Genomic DNA, 22,567 nt, shown 5'->3' on the forward strand with positions numbered 1-22,567 from the left:
TGCTGCACGTCTGAAGTTCACAAAAGAGCATCTGGATGTTCCACAGCGCTACTGGCAAAATATTCTGTGGACAAATTAAACTAAAGTAGAGTTGTTTGGAAGGAACACACAACACTATGTGTGGAGAAAAAAAGGCACATCACACCAACATCAAAACCTCATCCCAACTGTAAAATATGGTGGAGGGAGCATCATGGTTTGGGGCTGCGCTGCCTCATGGCCTGGACAGCTTGCTATCATCGATGGAAAAATGAATTCCCATCTTTATCAAGACATTTTGCAGGAGAACGTGAGGCTATCTGTCCGCCAATTGAAGTTCGACAGAAGTTGTGATGCAACAGGACAACGTCCCAAAACACAGAAGTAAATCAACAACAGAATGGCTTCAACAGAAGAAAATATGCCTTCTGGAGTGACCCAGTCAGAGTCCTGACCTCAACCCAATTGAGATGCTGTGGCATGACCTCGAGAGCGGTTCACACCAGACATCCCAAGAATATTGCTGAACTGAAACAGTTTTGTAAAGAGGAATGGTCCAAAGTTCCTCCTGACTGTTGTGCAGGTCTGATACGCAATTACAGAAAATGTTTGGTTGAGGTTATTGCTGCCAAAGGAGGGTCAACCAGTTATTAAATCCAAGGGTTCACATACTTTTCCCACCCTACACTGTGAATGTTTACATGGTGTGTTCAATAAAGAGATGAAAACGTATAATTGTTTGTGTGTTATTAGTTTAAGCAAACTCCGTTTGTCTATTGTTGTGACCTAGAAGATCAAATGTTATGACCAATTTATGCAGAAATCCAGGTAATTCCAAAGGGTTCACATACTTTTTCTTGCCACTGTATACTCAAGGAAGAGTTTTATCTTGTGAAATGTGATTGACTAAAATCGTTTTTTACATTTTTTATTTACTATCATTGAAATAGATCATGTCCCTTATTTTTGGAGGGTTTGTGATTTGATGTGATTTTTGCATAGAGCCTACCCGTTGTGAAGGAAAACAAGTGTGGAATATTAATTAATCAAAGCAATTGCATACAGTCAATAATTCATCTTCTCAATTCAGGGGTGCAACTGTTCCCCCCGAGTTTTATCATTGGAATGTGATACAAAATGAGGCAACGGTGTTCTTTAGGACCATGCAGATGCCTCCGAGTGGTTGGGTAGGCTGTTTGGAGTGTTTATCTGACTGAAGAAAAAAAACATGCCCCCCCACTTTTTAAAACCAAAGTTGCGCCCCTGCATAAATGACTTATTTGTTGTTCAGTAATATTAAATATTTTAAGGACCATTTTAAGGACATAACTTGTGATGTACAGAAAGAAAGAATTATATGTAAATATAAAGTGAGGCATATCAGTTGTCCTCATTTGAAAAGGCAAAAAAAATTGTATGCAACTAGAATCACAGTGGATAATGAATGCACCCTGCATTGATTATATTTTCATTTCTTACATTTTTGACCGCCAACATTTGAGGAATAAAGTAAAAACACACTTAACGTTCTCGCAATCATTAGAATTTTACTCGTTTGACACTTTAATTTGACCCAAAGTTGTAAGAGTTTGCTGCTGTGCTATGAATGAGTCCACTCTCATATTTCTAAATTCAACACGGCTGCTGCTTGGTGCTCAACTAAAAACCAACTTATGCTTGATCCGAAAATGTGGTCAGAGGCTCCGTGTGATGCAATCAGGTGCCCCCTGAAAATGTGGTCGGAGTCTCCGTGTGATGCAATCAGGTGCCCCCTGAAAATGTGGTCGGAGGCTCCGTGTGATGCAATTAGGTGCCCCCTGAGGCCAAACAGAACTCTGCCCAGCATCTCCATGCGCCTCCAAAATGTTGTAACAGTGGAGGGCTCAGTATCGCTCCGCATTGACATGATTGGTTGACTGTAGGTGGGGGCGGGATGTCCTGTATAAACACAAACTCGTTTCCCTGACAACAGCTCTGTTCAACCGCTCTGTGCTGCTCCACGACGAGCAAAACATATGAATGCCTGACTTCTGCAGAGGCCATATCTCCGTAAACGCTGCACGGTCAATGGAGACCTTGGATTGACCGTGCAGCGCTTTAATACTTGAGCCTGTTGGTGGTACCGTTGGTTCTCTCAGACCCTCTTCATAAATTAAATAACAATCATCTAAACTATTACATTGTATTCCTAAAACTGTCGACTTCATTTGCAGCCTAGACTTGTTCAATAGGCCTTGACAAACCATGGCATTTTATGCGTAAAGTAAATGATTAATTAGGCTGCCTTATTGAAATAAGAATTGGGTATAGCATATGTTGTAGGTGCAGAATTAATTATTTGATATTGAACACATTCCTTATGCTAACTTAAAGGTGGTCGGTCCCTACACTGCGGCACTTCTGAAAGCCACCACTTGCACCAGCGTTGGCACTGCGCTTAGTCCCAACAGAAGCCGAGAAGAGGACAACAGGCACTTTTCAGACTGCCTTCTGCGGAACTAGTACTGACTACATCATGTGTTGTGTCCTCAACTTATCTTTGACACACAACTAACCAACCTGAGCGCTTGTGGTTTAGCTCTACTCTGATAGTTTATGAGCTGTAATATTCTTATCTGAAAGTTGTCTTTTCTTGTCTGGGAATCGGATCAATCAAATCGATCTGGAGTCGTTCGTCATTTATTGTTCATCAAGACGTGTGTTTTTGTTAAGTTCATGTAAAGCCTATTGCGCATCAGTGCTTGGGGTTTGAAAATACGGTGTTGCAAAATGGACTTAAACTGCAACTAACTCGGGATACTTTTGCAGTGACCCAAGTATCAAGAATAATTTAGACTTATTTTCCCGTACTTTTTTGGATAAAGATCAATCATGGAAGAAGAGGGGCAACAGAACGGCGTCCTCCACAGCACCAAAGAGTCGGACCGCCAGCAACGCTTGAGGCTCTGTGTTTTACATGAAATTTTGAACACCGAGAGGGATTACGTTCGGGCATTGCTTTTCCTTCAGTCGGTAAGTTTTTGTTCACGCTTGTGTTAGTCTGCTTGCCAAACATGTTATTTGTATTGTTCAGCTGCTGGCAAGCTGTTGAATCATATCACAAAGTGATGGCAACAAACATCTTTACGAGAAAGTGAAGGCAAGGCTGGCTTTCTACAGCTGCTGAATGCATTAGCATGGACCACTAGTTTATTTGTTGCACCGAGAACACAATCCAACATCCTCTCTTTGGTTTTAAACTTGTAGCTTCACCCTTCTGTTTATGGTAGCCTGTTAGAGCGGCGCTTTTCTGCATTTAGTTTCTACATTTGTTCTATTGACTTTAATTCATTACGCCATCCCATCGCCATAGATCTGCTGCCTATGCTGTCGGACAAAAATCACTATTTTAGTGAATATCAATACCACGCTAAGCAACTGCTCTCTGTATCCTCTTCATCACGCATTGTTCTGCATCTTACATAGCAGCCATAAAAGAAACACAGACCGGACAAGTAGCCGTGATTATGTTCATTATAGTCAGTTATCACTTTTTCTGCGCTAAACTATGTAGGACATTGGCCAGTTGGAAACTACAACTCCCTACTACATCGCACAGTTAGTTCAGGCATGATATGATTTTTATTTCAAGAGAAACTGCAGCGTGCATTGAACTCACAGGGGGAGAAGAAGAAAAAAAACAGAACAAAATGGAATTTGAATAATTGAACTGACATCAGTTGTGTGAAAAATTACCAACATTTAGTTAAATCACTCAGCCCTACAAGATACCATCTGATCAGAAGATGCTAATTGTATCCCCATCAATTTAGAGACGTTGTTCAGCTGATTCTGGTCTGTTTATTGGCTACGGTACTGTCTATGACTGGTCCGCTCCTCTTGTCTGATTCAGAACCAGTGATTGGGTGTCTGCTTTGATCCTATTCTGACCATAATAGCATGCCAGGGCGCTAATTCACTTCCCACAAGCCATCCTCTTAGCAGGTCTCAGTGACGCTGCTAATGGCTTATGTCGGCCTGAGTAACTTCGAAGTGTGGCATCCTATGACTTGACACACACACACACACACACACACACACAGTTGTATCACTTAGTGTTTGTACCTTTTATCCATTATACACTATATTCTGAAGCCATACTTCCTATACTGTGTAGATAACTCCCGATTCCTCTACATAAATCTAAACGTTAGCATGTCATCGTATCTAGTGAACAGACATAAAAGGGGCTGTAGTATGGAGTGGAGATGTACAAGTTAACCAATGTCTTACATCGCCGACAGATCTGAGGCCCGTATCATATTGGAACATTCCAGATCTTACAGCTCTCTCTTCCCTGTCCAACTGATCTCTGTCACAGTGGACAAACATCAAGACTTCCAGATGGCCTCTACAATCTGTCCCAAGATGTTATCTCCAGCACGTCACCTCTCAACATGACACCAACCACCGAGTCCCCATATCCACTTCAGAAAAGCTCCACTCAAAAACCCCACTCACGCAAATGCAAACGCACATTAAAGAGTGGGGGTGAACATAATTGTGGCTGCAACAGCGAACTGACTTGAAAGAGCTAAGTGCTCATAAAAGGATATTTATAACCGATTTCAATACGTGTTCAGCGACCGAAGTCGGGAACACCCAAATGAGATGATTACAAAGACCCTCCCCTCCAATTGGACATGCTTCTTTACTACTGGGCCAATTAAAAGGTCCTGATTCAGAGGACAAGCTGTACTAAAAAAGCTGTACATTCAACTAACCCAGAGCTAGTTGAATGTTCAGGGTTCCCACATACAGACTAGTAGCAATATGAGATGCATTGGACACTATCATGATAGAACCCTCCGTTTTCACTGAATCTTGATAAATTAGGGGTCCAATCAGCATGGCTGCAATTAGTAAAATGTTTTACATCTTGGCATGGTTGTAGAACCCATTGAGTAATATTTTCATTTGGTTTTTCAATGATGTTAGAAAGCACAGCATCGCACAAGATTTCCAACAAACCCAAGACAAAGTGTCATGTATGGAGAGACTTCTGTCAGTAGTTTTAAATGGAACCAAACTCGTCAGACCTACAGACAAGACAACAGAGTGTCTGGTCTCTTGTCTTTGAGAGGAAGTCTCTGGTCCAGTCTTCCTGTCTGCGGCATCATTTTGACGGAGCTGAGGAGAGACCGACTAGCCTCCCCGTAGCAAGCCAGCTTCCGCCTATGTGAGCCTCTAGGAGCCATGAACTTTACAGCCCTTAAAGCAGAAGTGAGCAAGGGGAAAGGCACGAGACCCAAATATGACTTTGTTGGTGATGCGCACGGCCGAGAGAGGAGGATTGTGGGGGAGAGGGTAAGATAAGGATAATTTTACGCCCGGCTACAAAAAGGGGATTTCTTAATTTATTTATTCAATTTCATGCCATGTCGCTTGTATCTGTGATACACTCAAGTGTTTCATCTCTACTGGTGGCGGAAGTGGAGCGAATTGAAAAGGTTGTGTAGAGAACCTGACAAGTGTAGTGATTCGCAGTGTTATTGGTCACATACACATGTTTAGCAGATGTTATTGCGGGTGTAGTGAAATGCTTGTGCCTAGGGTTGCATATTTTGGGGAATATTCAGAGGTGGAAACTTTCAATGGGAATATATGGGAATTAACTGAAAAATATGCAAATCAATATTAATACCATTTAAATGTAGATGTTTTTGCATTGGATATATTTACCATAGCATATGGAGACAGAAACAGATACCTTTTACCTTATCATAAGTAGACATACTTGCAAATTATTAAATCATTCTAATAGAATATTATTTTTTTAAGTTATGAGTTAAACTTTAATTAAATGAGTTGACTCTTCACATGGGATGATTTCACTGAACACCAAAAGAAAGGGAATATTGAATGATCCATCGCATCTCCCAAAACGTTTTCAACAGACATCTGTAAAATGATAGTCTAGAAACTAAGGCTTTGGTTGTTTTCCTCTCAGGCTTCCATGTCGTCTCCCTGGACCTCCTCGATGTCCACCTCTTGAAGATCAGACTCTAAGGTCTTATCTTCACTGTCACTTTCCAACCTTGTTGAGGATGGCTTGTTGTTAGGCTCAAAAAGCCTCAAATTTTCCTGGATGGGCACCAATTTTTCAACCCTTGTATTGGTCAGCCTGTTGCGTTCTTTGGTGTTCCCAAACAATGACCAGTTGCACTCTGAGGTGGCTGATGTTGGTGGGATTTGGAGGATGATGGAGGCAACAGGGGAACGAGACGGATTACCAGGACGCTTACTCAAAGCATGCGCGGACCAACTGTCAAGTGTCTTCACTGATATTTTCAACCTCTCCTTGACCGAGTCTGTAATCCCTACATGTTTCAAGCAGACCACCGTAGTACCTGTGCCCAAAAAAGCGAAGGTAACCTGCCCAAATGATTACCGCCCCGTGGCACTTACGTTGGTAGCCATGAAGTGCTTTGAAAGGCTGTTCATGGCTCACATCAACAGCATCCTCCCGGACACCCTAGACCCACTCCAATTCGTATACTGCCCCAACAGATCCACAGATGACGCAATCTCAATCGTACTCCACACTGCCTTCCTCACCTGAACAAAAGGAACACCTATGTGAGATGTCATGTCTGCCACTCTGATCTTTAACACTGGGGCCCTTCAGGGGTGTGTAGTTAGTCCTCTCCTGTATTTACAGTTCACCAACAACTGCATAGCCAAAGATGAATCCAACACCATCATTAAGTTTGCTGACGATACGCCAGTTGTAGGCCTGATCACCGACAATGAGACGGCCGATAGGGAGGAGGTCAGAGAACTGGCAGTATGGTGCCAGGACAACAACCTCTCAATGTGAGCAAGACAAAGGAGCTGATCGTGGACTACAGGAAAAGGTGGGCCGAACAGGCCCCCATTGACGGGGCTGTAGTGGAGCGGGTCGAGAGTTTCAAGTTCCTTGGTATTTACATCACCAACAAACTATCATGGTCCAAACATACCAAGCCAGTCGTGAAAAGGGAAAAACAAAACCTTTTCCCCTCAGGAGACTGGAAAGATTTGGCATGGGTCCCCAGATCCTCAAAAGGTTCTACAGCTGCACCATCGAGAGCATCCTGACCGGTTGCATCACCGCCTGGTATGGCAACTGCTCGGCATCTGACCGTAAGGTGCTACAGAGAGTAGTGCGAATGGCCCAGTACATCACTGGGGCCAAGCTTCCTGCCATCCAGGATCTATATAATAGGCGGTGTCTGAGGAAAGCCCATCAAATTGTCAGACTCTAGACACCCAAGTTATAGACTGTTTTCTCTGCTACCGCACGGCAAGCGGTACCGGAGCGCCAGGTCTAGGACCAAAAGGCTCCTCAACAGCTTCTACCCCCAAGCCATAAGCCTGCTGAAAAATTAATAAAATCGCCACAGGACAATTTACATTGCGCACCACAGGCTGCGGTAGGCCATCAATGTAAATAAAAATTTGTTCTTAACTGACTTGCCAAGTTAAATAAATAAAATACAATTTCAACACTCGAGATGGGTGTGGTGACCAACTTAGGAGATAAACATGTATTGTTATGCAGAACCATTGATTTTGAGGATTTAATGTTAAAACCAGTTTAGCCATGCACTTCTACAGTATCTCAATGTTCTTGTAGATTCAGATTACTTACTTGCTCTCGTCTGCCACACTAGCTTACAATAAACCTACCAGAGGGTGAAATGGGGGTCTTAGTTGCACAACTGGCGGTGTCCTTTGACCTCTTGAGCTGGTGCTTGTTGCACCCAAATTACTGTTCCGATTGGGGTGTAGTTGAGAACAAGCAGAGCAGTTTGATGTGAACACACACACACACACTTCTCTTTCCACTCATAGCGAAGAGAGAACCATATGATGCCCATAGTTGTTTCACTTTGCCCATTTTCATACTTCATACCCAGATGCAATGCCAGGAAACCAATGGTCGATTTCCTTTTTCATCATAGCGCTAATATAAGCACTGGTGCACTTCCACTACAGTCACAACAGGACTGCCATTTCCTTTGCTTAATAATGGAGGAATGAGCGAGACCATGCAGCACTTCAGTGTCAATACAATTCACTGCAAAAGTACCTGCCACCCTTTTCCCCTGCCCTCATCCATCCCCTCTTTTGCTCTGTTAGGCTCTCTTTTTTTACATTTATTTCTTTTTTACCCTCCTCACAATGGCTGAGCCGGCCCCTTTTGTGACTTCTGCTTTTTCTCTTCCCCTTCGGGCCTGGGCCCGTATCAACAATGCATCTCAGAAAAGGTCAAGACTATGGAAATGGAAAGTGAAAAGTCTAAGCCTTTTTTGGTAAAACACTGGAATAAATCCTGTATGGAAATGGACAGGTAGGGGCGGCAGGTAGCCTAGCGGTTAAGAGTATTGGGCCAGTAACCGAAAGGTCGCTGTTTCAAATCCCCGTGCCGACTAGGTGAGGTACTGCAAAGGAAAGGGTGCTCATTGACATGGTTGCAAATGATTGGGAATAACCATTTACGATGAGATGTGAACTTTAGCACGCTTCAGACAACCTCTGAATGTGATTGTACATGATGTTGCAATAGTAAAACATTTTATAATTTTTGCACTTCTCTTACTCTGCCAAAATCACAAAGTATTCTTTTAAAGCTGCAATATGTACATTTTTGGGCGATCTGACAAAATTCACATTGGAAATGTTAGTTATACAGTGAGGGAAAAAAGTATTTGATCCCCTGCTGATTTTGTACGTTTGCCCACTGACAAAGAAATAATAAGTCTATCATTTTAATGGTAGGTTTATTTGAACAGTGAGAGACAGAATAACAACAACAACAAATCCAGAAAAACACGTCAAATTTTATAAAATGATTTGCATTTTAATGAGGGAAATAATTATTTGACCCCTCTGCAAAACATGACTTAGTACTTGGTGGCAAAACCCTTGTTGGCAATCAAAGGTCAGACGTTTCTTGTAGTTGGCCACCAGGTTTGCACACATCTCAGGAGGGATTTTGTCCCACTCTTTGCAGATCTTCTCCAAGTCATTAAGGTTGAGGCTGACATTTGGCAACTCGAACCTTCAGCTCCCTCCACAGATTTTCTATGGGATTAAGGTCTGGAGACTGTCTAGGCCACTCCAGGACCTTAATGTGCTTCTTCTTGAGCCACTCCTTTGTTGCCTTGGCCGTGTTTTTTGGGTCATTGTCATGCTGGAATACCCATCCACGACCCATTTTCAATGCCCTGGCTGAGGGAAGGAGGTTCTCACCCAAGATTTGACGGTACATGGCCCCGCCCATCGTCCCTTTGATGCGGTGAAGTTGTCCTGTCCCCTTAGCAGAAAAACACCCCCAAAGCATAATGTTTCCACCTCCATGTTTGACGGTGGAGATGGTGTTCTTGGGGTCATAGGCAGCATTCCTCCTCCTCCAAACACGGCGAGTTGAGTTGATGCTAAAGAGCTCCATTTTGGTCTCATCTGACCACAACACTTTCACCCAGTTGTCCTCTGAATCATTCAGATGTTCATTGGCAAACTTCAGACGGGCATGTATATGTGCTTTCTTGAGCAGGGGGACCTTGCGGGCGCTGCAGGATTTCAGTCCTTCACGGCGTAGTGTGTTACCAATTGTTTTCTTGGTGACTATGGTCCCAGCTGCCTTGAGATCATTGACAAGATCCTCCCGTGTAGTTCTGGACTGATTCCTCACCGTTCTCATGATCATTGCAACTCCACGAGGTGAGATCTTGCATGGAACCCCAGGCCGAGGGATATTGACAGTTCTTTTGTGTTTCTTCCATTTGCAAATAATCACAACTGTTGTCACCTTCTCACCAAGCTGCTTAGCAATGGTCTTGTAGCCCATTCCAGCCTTGTGTAGGTCTACAATCTTGTCCCTGACATCATTGGAGAGCTCTTTGGTCTTGGCCATGGTGTAGAGTTTGGAATCTGATTGATTGCTTCTGTGGACAGGTGTCTTTTATACAGGTAACAAGATGAGATTAGGAGCACTCCCTTTAAGAGTGTGCTCTTAATCTTAGCTCGTTACCTGTATAAAAGACACCTGGGAGCCAGAAATCTTTCTGATTGAGAGGGGTCAAATACTTATTTCCCTCATTAAAATGCAAATCAATTTAACATTTTTGACATGCATTTTTCAGGATTTTTTGTTGTTATTCTGTCTCTCACTGTTTCCATATAACCTACCATTGAAATTATAGACTGATAATTTCTTTGTCAGTGGGCAAACGTACAAAATCAGCAGGGGATCAAATACTTTTCCCCCTCACTGTTGACCTGTCATTCTCATTGAAAGCAAGTCTAAGGAGCGGTAGATTGGTTCTATATACGCTATGTATAGGCTTCCCGTTCTTAAGTTTGTTTTTGCATCTTACTTTTGGTTTTGTACACTGCTTCAAACCGCTGAAAATATAATATTTTTGGTTATGAAAAATATATTTCAGTGGTTTAGATGGTACAAAGATTATCTACACTATAGTTGCTTGTTTTGTCACACTGACCTTATGCAAACTTTTAGAATTTTAGCAACCAGGAAATGGTGTCAACAACCATGTACAATCCCTTTAAATACATCCCTTTCCTCTTCTTTTAAAAAAACCAATGTTTATTGATTTTTCTTTAACTTATATATAAAATAAGAAATATTACATGAAAAAAAAATAACAGCAAAAACCACAAGTTAACAGCAACCAAAAATACAAATAAATAAATGGTGAAACATCCTAAGACAAGTGTTACAAAGCATAAAACCACCAAAATAACATTTTACAGTGGTCAGATCCAATAGGATGGAACATATTTGGGATCAATTTCAGATGAAACACAGTGCCACAAGCCAATCGGATATCTCACCACCACCCCGCATGCACACAAAGCATAGTACGCTACCCAGAGTTCCCTTCATTAGCCAATATTTCACCCACATCACTCTGCTCAACAATATCCAAAAATGGTCCCCAAACCTTTTCAAAAGTGTCTTGTTTACCCTTAACCGTATATGTAATCTTTTCCATTGTTAGGCAAGACAACATTTCCCTAAGCCGTTGGGCAATACTAGAAGTGTTCACACTTTCACAGGCAAGAGCTATCAAGCGTTTTGCTTGCAACAAGCACTTTTTTAACCGTTTTATTTAACTAGGCAAGTCCGATAAGAACAAATTCTTATTTTCAATGACGGCCTAGGAACAGTGGGTTAACTGCCTTGTTCAGTGGTAGAACGACAGATTTTTACCTTGTCAGCTCGGGGATTCAATCTTGCAACCTTTTGGTTACTATTCCAATGCTCTAACCACTAGGCTACCTGCCACCCCATATCTATAAGTGTTTGCACTTGGTTCTTTTAGATGAGGATTGATTGGGTACAACCCCAGGATAAACACTTTGGTATAGAGAGGCAATTTTACTGATACTATTTGGGATATAATATGTGATACCTCCTTCCAGAAATCTTGAATTTTCTCACAGTCCCACAGACAATGAAACAGAGTTCCTTTTAGAATGATTGTGCTTGTCACATATATCTGGAATTGTACTATTAAACTTAGCAGGGGTTACATATGTTTGCATAAACCAATTGTGTTGCAATAGTTTTGCAGAGTATTCACATTCTGAGCCTTAGGACATATACTACTCCATTTGTCCAAGACTATGTCTTCCCGAATATCTTCCTTCCAAGAGTTCAGTTTGTGTGCAGAGGATTCATTTGAAGCAGACCCTAGCATATTGTATAGAGCTGAAATTCTAACCTTACCATTACAATGGGCTGAGATTGTATTTTCTAAAGTGGACAGAAGGGCTTCTGTTAGGTTTTGGGCAGCCATGAGGAAGCTCCTTAGCTGTAAATATATAAAAAAATGTTTTCTAGGAATGTCATTTCTTCAAATGACATAAAAATACCTTCTTTATACAGGTCTTGAACTTTCCTTAAACCCTTGCTGGCCCAACCCGGATCAGCTCTACCAGGAGTGAAACTGTGGTTTCCCCAGATAGGACTAAAACATGACAAAGAATGCATTTCACCAAGGAACTTCCGCACCTCATGCCAAACGTTGATCGTATAATTTTTTTAGTGTCTTGCTATCAGCTGAGTAAATGTAGAGGTTAAGGGGTAATTTGGGTACAACTGAAGACATTTCAGAGGTAAAATAGTACATAGCAGTGCGAAGCTGAGCTGCCCAGTAGTACCACTGGATATTAGGCAAATGGAGCCCCCCCTCTGTCATACGGTAGGTACAATAAGGACAAGCGAACTCTGGGATGTCTGTTATTCCAGATAAATATAGTGAACATCTTTTTAAACCTTGTAAAGAGGGATGGTGGTGGTGGCAAGAGAACGTTCTGAAATAAATGCAACAGTTTTGGGAGGACATTCATTTTCATAATGTTAATCTGGCCAATTAAAGATATACAGTAGGTAAAGATGACCATCTATCGATTGAGTTATTGAATCTACGGCAGGGTCATAGTTAGTTGAGATTATGCAGTCAATCTCTGGCACAATATGAATGCCGAGATATGTAAAGCATTCCGTAGCATTAAAAAAATAAGTCAGAGGTGTAGGTCTATGTCTTTCCTCCTCCTTTAGCATCATATGAGGATTTTGCGTTATTTGTTTTGTATCCCGAGAACACCCCAAACTCTTTGATAAGGTCCAGAAGTGCGGATATGGAATTGCACAAGTCTGTAAGAAACAAAATTACATCGTCTGCATAAAGGGCAATTCGATGTTCCATCTGATCTATTCTGATACCTGAAATATTGGGGTGGGACCTAACAGCTATGGCTAGAGGCTCAATGGCTAGGATAAACTGGAGAGGAGAAAGAGGGCAGCCCTTCCTAGAACCCCTGCGGATGTCAAAAGGTTTAGATACCGTATTAGTAGTAAGGATCTCTGCATTGTGATTTGTATTTAGTATCATTATCCATTTACAAAAGCTCTCACCAAAACAAGTTAACACTTCAAAGAGGTAGGGTTGAGTAGCCCTGTCGAAGGCCTTCTCTGCGTCCAACGACAGGATCGCAGTGTCTGACGACCCAATTTAGGCTGGAAGCAGATCATTTAGCATTCTTCTAACATTATGAAATCCTTGACGACCTTGAATAAAGCCATTTTGGTCTCAACCCACCGCATCCGGACGAAAATCCTCCAACCTCCTCACAAATGCTTTACAAAGAACCTTAGTGTCAGAATTCAAAAGTGAAATAGCACGGTAGGGATCACGTTTGGTATGCAGCTATTCAGGTTTTAGGAGCGGAGTGATCAGAGCTCTCAAAGAAGGGGGCAGGAGACCATTTTCGTAAGATTCCAAAAACATCTCCTGGAGAGGAGTGCACAGTTTGTATTTAAATCTCTTGTAGATGTCAATGGGCAGCCCATCTGGGCCAGATGCCCTCATACTATCAATTGCATTGGAAATGTCCTCCACAGTCAGCTCAGCATTAAGAATATCCTTAGATTCATCTGAAAGATTGGAGTTTCCCAATGTATCTAAAAAGCTAGCCTGGGTACCAGTTTCAGGAGGATACTCTGATGCATATAATTCTTCATAACAGGATTTAAAGGTATTGTTTATCTCCCAAGGGTATACCGTTACAGCTCCCCATGCATCCTGAATTGAATTGATTGCTCTCTCTGCTTGCTGCTGTTTGATTCGCCAGGCCAACAGCTTCCCAGCCTTTTCACCCTGGTCATAATATGATTGGTTTAGTCTCAATAAGCTTGCTGTAGCTCTACCCACAGAAATGCTGTTATATTGAGCATTGAGCAAGAGCAACTCCTTGTGTACACCTGTAGAATTAGTGTGGAAAATTTGAGTTTTTTTTAAATTTTGGTTTTATGTGATTTCATTTTTTGTTGAGTATTTTTTGACTTGGAGCTGGTGAAACTTATAATTTTACCCTTTATGAAAGCTTTAAAGGTTTCCCGTCTAGTACAAGCTGAGGTCTGTGTTGTATTCATTGAAAAGTATAGGTACATTTGCTTTCTGTCCAATGTATTCTGTAAAACTTGTATATTGCAGCCATTTAGGTTGGAAGCGCCATTTAGGTGGGCCAACTACTAAATTGGAATCGGAATATATAAGCGATGCTGGAGCATGGTCAGATGACAATGCTATCATAAAATCAATCTTCAGTTTGAGTGTAATGCTGCTGAGATAAAAAAAATTGTAGATTCGGGAATAGGTCTGGTGAGTGCTAGAGTAACAGGAGTATTCCACATCATCTGGTTTCATTTCTCTCAATCTCTAAGTTTAAATCGTTCATAAAATGCTGTATGGTCTTCCTAGATTGGGTGTGGGAGTAGTTCGAACCCGAGGTGCGATCTTTAACAGGATCTAAAGTGCAATTAAAGTCTCCTGCAACAATACAATTACCTGGAAGTGTGGAAAGGTTTAAAAACAAATCGTTAAAGAATTGCGTCATCTTCGTTGGGACCATACATATTAATTAAATTCAACTGCTCAGAGAGCAAGGTAATAATAAATCTGCCGGTGGGATCACAAATTGTTTGCAATATCTGATATGGAATGGATTTATGGATAAGAATAATAACTCCTTGCATGGGAACTAAATGAGGCTGCAATGACCTGCCCAGGCCACATCTTGCCAGTCCATCCAGGATTTCGCAAATTCGTTTATGATATCTGCGGCCAAAAAGGAATGCCTGATTTTTGCGGCAGCTTTTCTGAAATTCTGTGACTACATTTTGCAATGTTTTTTTTTTTCAAGTTAATTTCATATAAAGCAATAAAAGTCATATGTGCTCAGTTTTAGGACGACTTTAAGCAGAATACATAATACAAAAACAATTAAACATCTAAAGTGCTCAATTCTGTTTATTTTCCTGAACAAACAGCTCTGTCATAATTCACTCACACACCTCTCCTCTCCATCAGGCACTCGCTCTCGCTGATCACTTTCAATTTGAGGATCGCCATTTCATTCTAATAAATTGTCTTGTTTTTTTCCTGAAAGGGAGATAAAGAACAGAACACGTAAAAATAGAGTTGTGGTTGTTTTTATTATTCCTTTAAAAAAAATCCAGAAAGATTGTGCTTTCGTAGTCCGTATTAAGTTTTACAGAGAGTTTAAAACGGCAATGCTGACAAATTGCACTCCATGCTTTGAGCAGCGCTCTCCATAGACTGACTGGGGAGAGCAGAGTGCCGACCACCCTACTAAAGCCATGGTTAGCGGAGTAAACGTTTGAGTAAAACGCCACTCACCTTGATTCTTTCTGTGCTTGCCACAGTCTTCCCTGCTACCACTTCCGTCATGATCTGCCGCTGCTGTGGGAACTGGTCTGATGTTCTCATATGCTTTGCTGATTCGAAGTGACTGTTGATTGTCGACTTATTCGTTTGCTGTTATTTTTGTTGGCAAATGAGATTGATTTCTGTTCATTGTACTGCATGTCAGCCATCAACAATCACCCATCATCTTCGCACGTAAGTACGCTGACAGGCCAGGTGAAAACTTTTTAACGTGTGGTTGGATTGGGCCATTTTCAACGGTAACAGTGCAGTAATTGGTCAGAATTACGAACCCGCTTTCGATTGGACCCTTTTATGCTCTAAAAGTGCGGGGTTTGGTCAAAATTGCGAGCTCTCGCGTAATTGTTTCATTTTTATTTATTTTTTGCATTGAATTATGCAATCGTGGAATTCTGGAGGGACTGTCTTGGTATTTTAGGAATGTCACCAGATAATAGATGTGATTCTTACAAAAATATGATCTTCGCCTGAAGTTGTTTTAATCTACTTACCTGTTTTATTTCGTCTATTTTATTTAATCGCCTACTGTTCCAGGATGTAAATGTAACCTTAACACTATTAGTCATCGAATTTACCATGGACACTTGAACTAAAACATTGCCCCATAAGGGCACATTGGATCAGCCTAATATACTGTAATGACCTGACCAGATCATGAAGGAACAATTGTCCAGACAGAGGATGGAGTTAACGAATGGACGGTTTATTAACCCAACTTAACACAGGCTACTGTTTGGCCGTAGCCCACGCCAAATAAATGAAAGGTACACTACAAACCAACCGTGACCTTCTCTTGTGAAGCCCAGACGTAAGAGAGAGAACAATGGCTAAACCCGGTCTAACTTCCAATGCTCCATCCCCCTGCCCAACCCCCCTCCACGCCACTCCACCAACCACCAGGCTGCCCGGTATCAGAACATTCCAGGCATTCCCGTGATTGGCAGATAGCAGGTTGATTGGCATGACCCCGCGAACACTGGTAAGTACGACACAACCCACTAATAGCCTAACACATAACCCACAACTGTCTGTGCGGGTCGCTACAATACTAATAGACCTCTGTTACCACCATAAACAAAGGACGCTTTAAAGCACATTGTTGTACAAAAGCACATGCCTAACAATCAACCACGAACGTATGATTAACCCTCTTACCCCAAAGTCTATAACAGACCTCCCCCTCTGTGACACTCGGTATAAGGTGCTCAACAGATCCACGCACGTGAGGAGCTGCCTCTGCATTTTCTTCCCCTCTGTACACCTTCTGCCCTGCTGCTTGTCATTACAGTATATTGTGTTCACGATTTAACAAAGACCCAAACAAAATACCAGGAGTGAGCCAGAATATAAGCATGTTATTTGAATAAGTTAAAGAGGCGATATAGCTGTAGCGCTCTCTCCCCATGTCCCTACGGACACAACTGCATCACAAGGCCATTGGGGATGACTGGGTCCACACAACCAGTGGAAGAAGGGCTTCAATTAATGTAGTCTTGTTACCATTACCACTCTCAATGTAATTAGGTCTAAAATGCGGCTTTGAAAGCTATGCATATTTGAGCTGATTGAAAGTTGCCGTCGTTCTGCATCAAAGTTAATGTGATTACGATTAAGTTAGGAGTTTAACACAATCATGTTAAACTTGGCAAGCTTGGCTCAGAGGGATCACTTGTAGTCAGACTGGCTTCCTGCTTTGGGCACGGAAAAGTGTCTTTAGAACCAGGGTCGTGTTCAGTAGGAAGAAAACAGTAGAGGACGTTTTGAAACCGATCAGGTAGCCTACTACCTAGACTTCCAATAAGAAATGTCATTTTTCATAGCTCCGATTCAAAATGAACCCAGGCCAGTTAACCTGACCCAGGGCAGACGTTGGAGGCAGCAGGCCTTTTCACCCTCCTGTCACTCTCCAGATGAGTGAACGCGGAACCCGACGCCAGCATATGTGCGTCTGCTTGTGGACACCCGTATGTCTGGCCCTTCCTCGCTTTGCTAAGTCACAACAAATGGCAAACTCGGGGACCAACCCACATATGACCCTTTTGGCTGCAAGTCATATGAGACTGGACCATGCCCTCCCTGGGTTTGACTGAGTGCGCCACCAGCAGTTTGTGGCAGAGAAATGCTCTCTCCAGCTGTGGTGATGGTTGGGAGTTGGCTAGTTTGTGGTGCTACTAGCTTCCAATGGTCTTCATCTTTATCTATGACATGAAAGCATGGGGAAGTGGAAATGAGGGCACAGTCATCTGTATGAACTGTAACAAACCCATTTTATGAGTAGTATGATAAAGAAGCATCTGAGGATTTGTTGCACTCCCTAACCAATCAAGAATTGTATTTTGGCCTGTGTTGAGAATTCAACTGCATTCATCTTATCTGTTGGCCTACCACTTTTGGGAATAATATGTGTAAATGTCACAATACTGCAATTCTATTGTCCTAATGCTATGATCATTTCCCATCTTTCAAGTCTCCAACATGTAAGGGATAAACGGTAACGTTCTGTACATAACCTTGGACGACACCTCCGCCAAGTCCCTTTTGAGGAGTGCAATTTTACAAGGTAATGTACAGAACACAGGCGTTTATCCCACAGTTGCAAAGAGAACCATATGAAAGCACATTTACTGGTTAAAAAAACAACGTTTTCTCATATTTTTATAAGCTAATTCTCCTATCTTTTGGTTGCTAGAGTTGCGACCCAGTCGTTCAATATTTATGGACGTGACCCAGTCGTTTGTGCTTTATTTTCCATTTGCTGGGAACGTTCTTATCCCTTCCTTGCTGCTAGCTAGCCAACAAGCTACGGCTACAAAGTCACTACCTCTGCAGCCAGAATAACTGCAATGTAGCTGTTTTTCTATTGACATTCATTTGGATTCATCCATATCAATGAGCTGATAATGCCCGATTTTGCCTGGCATAGCTAGAAAGGTGTGCCTTCTCGTCAGGACACTCGTCAACACTGACTGTTAATTAAGAGGTGATTGCATATCAAACACTAGGCTAGAAGCTAGCTAAATAGTTTGTTGCTAGCAAACCTGCCAACCAAATTCAAAAATATTCAAAGACTGTCATGGACACTTACTGACAGTTGTGGCTGCTTTGTGTGATGTATTGTTGTCTCTACCTTCTTGCCGTCTCTGTGCAATAATGTTTGTACCCTGTGCTGCTGCCATGTTGTGTTGCTACCATGTTGTTGTCATGTGTTGCCGCCATGCTATGTAGTTGTCTTAGGTCTCTCTTTATGTAGTGTTGTCTCTCTTGTTGTGATATGTATTTTGTCCTATATTTTATAGAATTTATTTGTATTCCAGCCCCCGTCCCCGCAGGAGGCCTTTTGGTAGGCCGTCATTGTAAATAAGAATTTGTTCTTAACTGACTTGCCTAGTTAAATAAAATAAAAAAAACAGCTGGTCAAATTAGAAACATGTGGGAGGATTTGACAGCTTAAAGTCGGAAGGGACAGGAGAAATTCATGTTCATCACTCACCACGTTAAGTCATCAGATGCTCCCAAAAGAGATACCTGCAAAAACATTTACATTTACATTTAAGTCATTTAGCAGACACTCTTATCCAGAGCGACTTACAAATTGGTGCATTCACCTTATAATATCCAGTGGAACAACCACTTTACAATAGTGCATCTAAATCTTTTAAGGGGGGGGGTTAGAAGGATTACTTTATCCTATCCCAGGTATTCCTTGAAGAGGTGGGGTTTCAGGTGTCTCCGGAAGGTGGTGATTGACTCCGCTGTCCTGGCGTCGTGAGGGAGCTTGTTCCACCATTGGGGTGCCAGAGCAGCGAACAGTTTTGACTGGGCTGAGCGGGAACTGTGCTTCCTCAGAGGTAGGGAGGCGAGCAGGCCAGAGGTGGATGAACGGAGTGCCCTTGTTTGGGTGTAGGGCCTGATCAGAGCCTGAAGGTACGGAGGTGCCGTTCCCCTCACAGCTCCGTAGGCAAGCACCATGGTCTTGTAGCGGATGCGAACTTCGACTGGAAGCCAGTGGAGAGAGCGGAGGAGCGGGGTGATGTGAGAGAACTTGGGAAGGTTGAACACCAGACGGGCTGCGGCGTTCTGGATGAGTTGTAGGGGTTTAATGGCACAGGCAGGGAGCCCAGCCAACAGCGAGTTGCAATAATCCAGATGGGAGATGACAAGTGCCTTGATTAGGACCTGCGCCGCTTCCTGTGTGAGGCAGGGTCGTACTCTGCGAATGTTGTAGAGCATGAACCTACAGGATCGGGTCACCGCCTTGATGTTGGTGGAGAACGACAGGGTGTTGTCCAGGGTCACGCCAAGGCTCTTAGCACTCTGGGAGGAGGACACAAGGGAGTTGTCAACCGTGATGGCGAGATCATGGAACGGGCAGTCCTTCCCCGGGAGGAAGAGCAGCTCCGTCTTGCCGAGGTTCAGCTTGAGGTGGTGATCCGTCATCCACACTGATATGTCTGCCAGACATGCAGAGATGCGATTCGCCACCTGGTTGTCAGAAGGGGGAAAGGAGAAGATTAATTGTGTGTCATCTGCATAGCAATGATATGAGAGACCATGTGAGGATATGACAGAGCCAAGTGACTTGGTGTATAGCGAGAATAGGAGTGGGCCAAGAACAGAGCCCTGGGGGACACCAGTGGTGAGAGCACGTGGTGCGGAGACAGATTCTCGCCACGCCACCTGGTAGGAGCGACCTGTCAGGTAGGACGCAATCCAAGCGTGGGCGGCGCCGGAGATGCCCAGCTCGGAGAGGGTGGAGAGGAGGATCTGATGGTTCACGGTATCAAAGGCAGCAGATAGGTCTAGAAGGATGAGAGCAGAGGAGAGAGAGTTAGCTTTAGCAGTGCGGAGAGCCTCCGTGACACAGAGAAGAGCAGTGTCAGTTGAATGCCCAGTCTTGAAACCTGACTGATTAGGATCAAGAAGGTCATTCTGAGAGAGATAGCAAGAGAGCTGGCCAAGGACGGCACGTTCAAGAGTTTTGGAGAGAAAGGAAAGAAGGGATACTGGTCTGTAGTTGTTGACATCGGAGGGATCGAGTGTAGGTTTTTTTCAGAAGGGGTGCAACTCTCGCTCTCTTGAAGACGGAAGGGACGTAGCCAGTGGTCAAGGATGAGTTGATGAGCGAGGTGAGGTAGGGGAGAAGGTCTCCGGAAATGGTCTGGAGAAGAGCGGAGGGGATAGGGTCAAGTGGGCAGGTTGTTGGGCGGCCGGCCGTCACAAGACGCGAGATTTCATCTGGAGAGAGAGGGGAGAAAGAGGTCAAAGCACAGGGTAGGGCAGTGTGAGCAGGACCAGCAGTGTCGTTTGACTTAGCAAACGAGGATCGGATGTCGTGAACCTTCTTTTCAAAATGGTTGACGAAGTCATCCGCAGAGAGGGAGGAGGGGGGGAGGGGGAGGAGGATTCAGGAGGGAGGAGAAGGTAGCAAAGAGCTTCCTAGGGTTAGAGGCAGATGCTTGGAGTTTAGAGTGGTAGAAAGTGGCTTTAGCAGCAGAGACAGAAGAGGAAAATGTAGAGAGGAGGGAGTGAAAGGATGCCAGGTCCGCAGGGGAGGCGAGTTTTCCTCCATTTCCGCTCGGCTGCCCGGAGCCCTGTTCTGTGAGCTCACAGTGAGTCGTCGAGCCACGGAGCAGGAGGGGAGGACCGAGCCGGCCTGGAGGATAGGGGACAGAGGAAATCAAAGGATGCAGAGAGGGAGGAGAGGAGGGTTGAGGAGGCAGAATCAGGAGATAGGTTGGAGAAGGTTTGAGCAGAGGGAAGAGATGATAGGATGGAAGAGGAGAGAGTAGCGGGAGAGAGAGAGCGAAGGTTGGGACGGCGCAATACCATCCGAGTAGGGGCAGAGTGAGAAGTGTTGGATGAGAGCGAGAGGGAAAAGGATACAAGGTAGTGGTCGGAGACTTGGAGGGGAGTTGCAATGAGATTAGTGGAAGAACAGCATCTAGTAAAGATGAGGTCAAGCGTATTGCCTGCCTTGTGAGTAGGGGGGGAAGGTGAGAGGGTGAGGTCGAAAGAGGAGAGGAGTGGAAAGAAGGAGGCAGAGAGGAATGAGTCAAAGGTAGACGTGGGGAGGTTAAAGTCACCCAGAACTGTGAGAGGTGAGCCATCCTCAGGAAAGGAACTTATCAAGGCGTCAAGCTCATTGATGAACTCTCCAAGGGAACCTGGAGGGCGATAAATGATAAGGATGTTAAGCTTGAAAGGGCTGGTAACTGTGACAGCATGGAATTCAAATGAGGAGATAGACAGATGGGTCAGGGGAGAAAGAGAGAATGTCCACTTGGGAGAGATGAGGATTCCAGTGCCACCACCCCGCTGGCTCGATGCTCTAGGGGTAAACCAATCAATTTCTTTTCCTCATTGGACCTGCGTTTACAATGTATACAATTTCAGTTTGTGTGGTTGATGGTATAGCTTTCTGTAACTTTGTAGCAAGTACGGTCTGCATGTGTAGGTGCTTATTGCAAGTTGTCACGATAAAGAAAAAAAAAAAATATATATATATATATTTAATTATTTATTTATTTTCCAACGGTCCAGTTATCTGGTTTTAATGTCTATTCTAGAATGCCCTTCTAGTCAATCAGAAACGAGTATTCAACAATGCTGTGGTATAAGAACTCTATTAATTTTTACTACAGCATAATACCGTACACTCTGCAGCTCTATCTTGGCTCCTTGCAGTGAGTTTGTGCAAAACCACAAATTCTGTTCATGTATGGCATGATTGGACTCGCACACTTCCTCTTCACAAAGCTTAGCTTCCTGTCACGGGACATCCTCCTCGCTACTTTTGTGTCGCAAGCCTGCGTATCTAACTTGAAAATAATAAACTTTTTTTCAAAGACTTATACAGAAACAAATATCTGTGGCTTTTCGTAAAATCTGACTGCTCTGTTTTCACTTCCTTTTTGCTCATCACAGAAGCACCAACAAAGAAAAGAAAAACCGCAGTAAATCCTTTGCAACTGGGCTTGTGCAAGCTATTCTGCAAAAAAAAACAAATACTCCGAACAGGTGGGTGCTTGCTGAGTGTGTTATAGACACAACAGTGACAGAGAGTGCAAGTCTCTTTGGCTCTCAAACAATCAATCAAGTATTGTCCTTGTCATTACTGCAACACCTTCCGCAATCTACTACCTAATATTTTTGATATTTCATTGAAACCTGACATAATTTTGAAAAATATGTGGCAAGCTTGCATTTAAAAGAACTACTATTTTTTTCCCTTTCATTAAATTAACATAAAATGAACCACTCTTGCCGTAATGATACATAGGTTTCGG

At 43.2% G+C, this 22,567-nt stretch overlaps 1 protein-coding gene across 1 annotated transcript in view; it reads left to right on the forward strand.

Moving 5' to 3' along the window:
* The first annotated feature begins 2,007 nt into the window (after window positions 1-2,007).
* Window positions 2,008-22,567, forward strand: part of LOC106566945 (phosphatidylinositol 3,4,5-trisphosphate-dependent Rac exchanger 1 protein) — a 148,805-nt gene continuing 128,245 nt past the window's right edge. Inside the window, exon 1 of the mRNA XM_014135621.2 lies at window positions 2,008-2,991. Coding sequence (XP_013991096.2) covers window positions 2,851-2,991 — 141 coding nt within the window. The 5' untranslated portion in view covers window positions 2,008-2,850. The remainder of the gene's footprint in view (window positions 2,992-22,567) is intronic.

The sequence above is a fragment of the Salmo salar genome, chromosome ssa13 (assembly GCF_905237065.1).
Source record: "Salmo salar chromosome ssa13, Ssal_v3.1, whole genome shotgun sequence".
Lineage (NCBI taxonomy): Eukaryota > Metazoa > Chordata > Actinopteri > Salmoniformes > Salmonidae > Salmo > Salmo salar.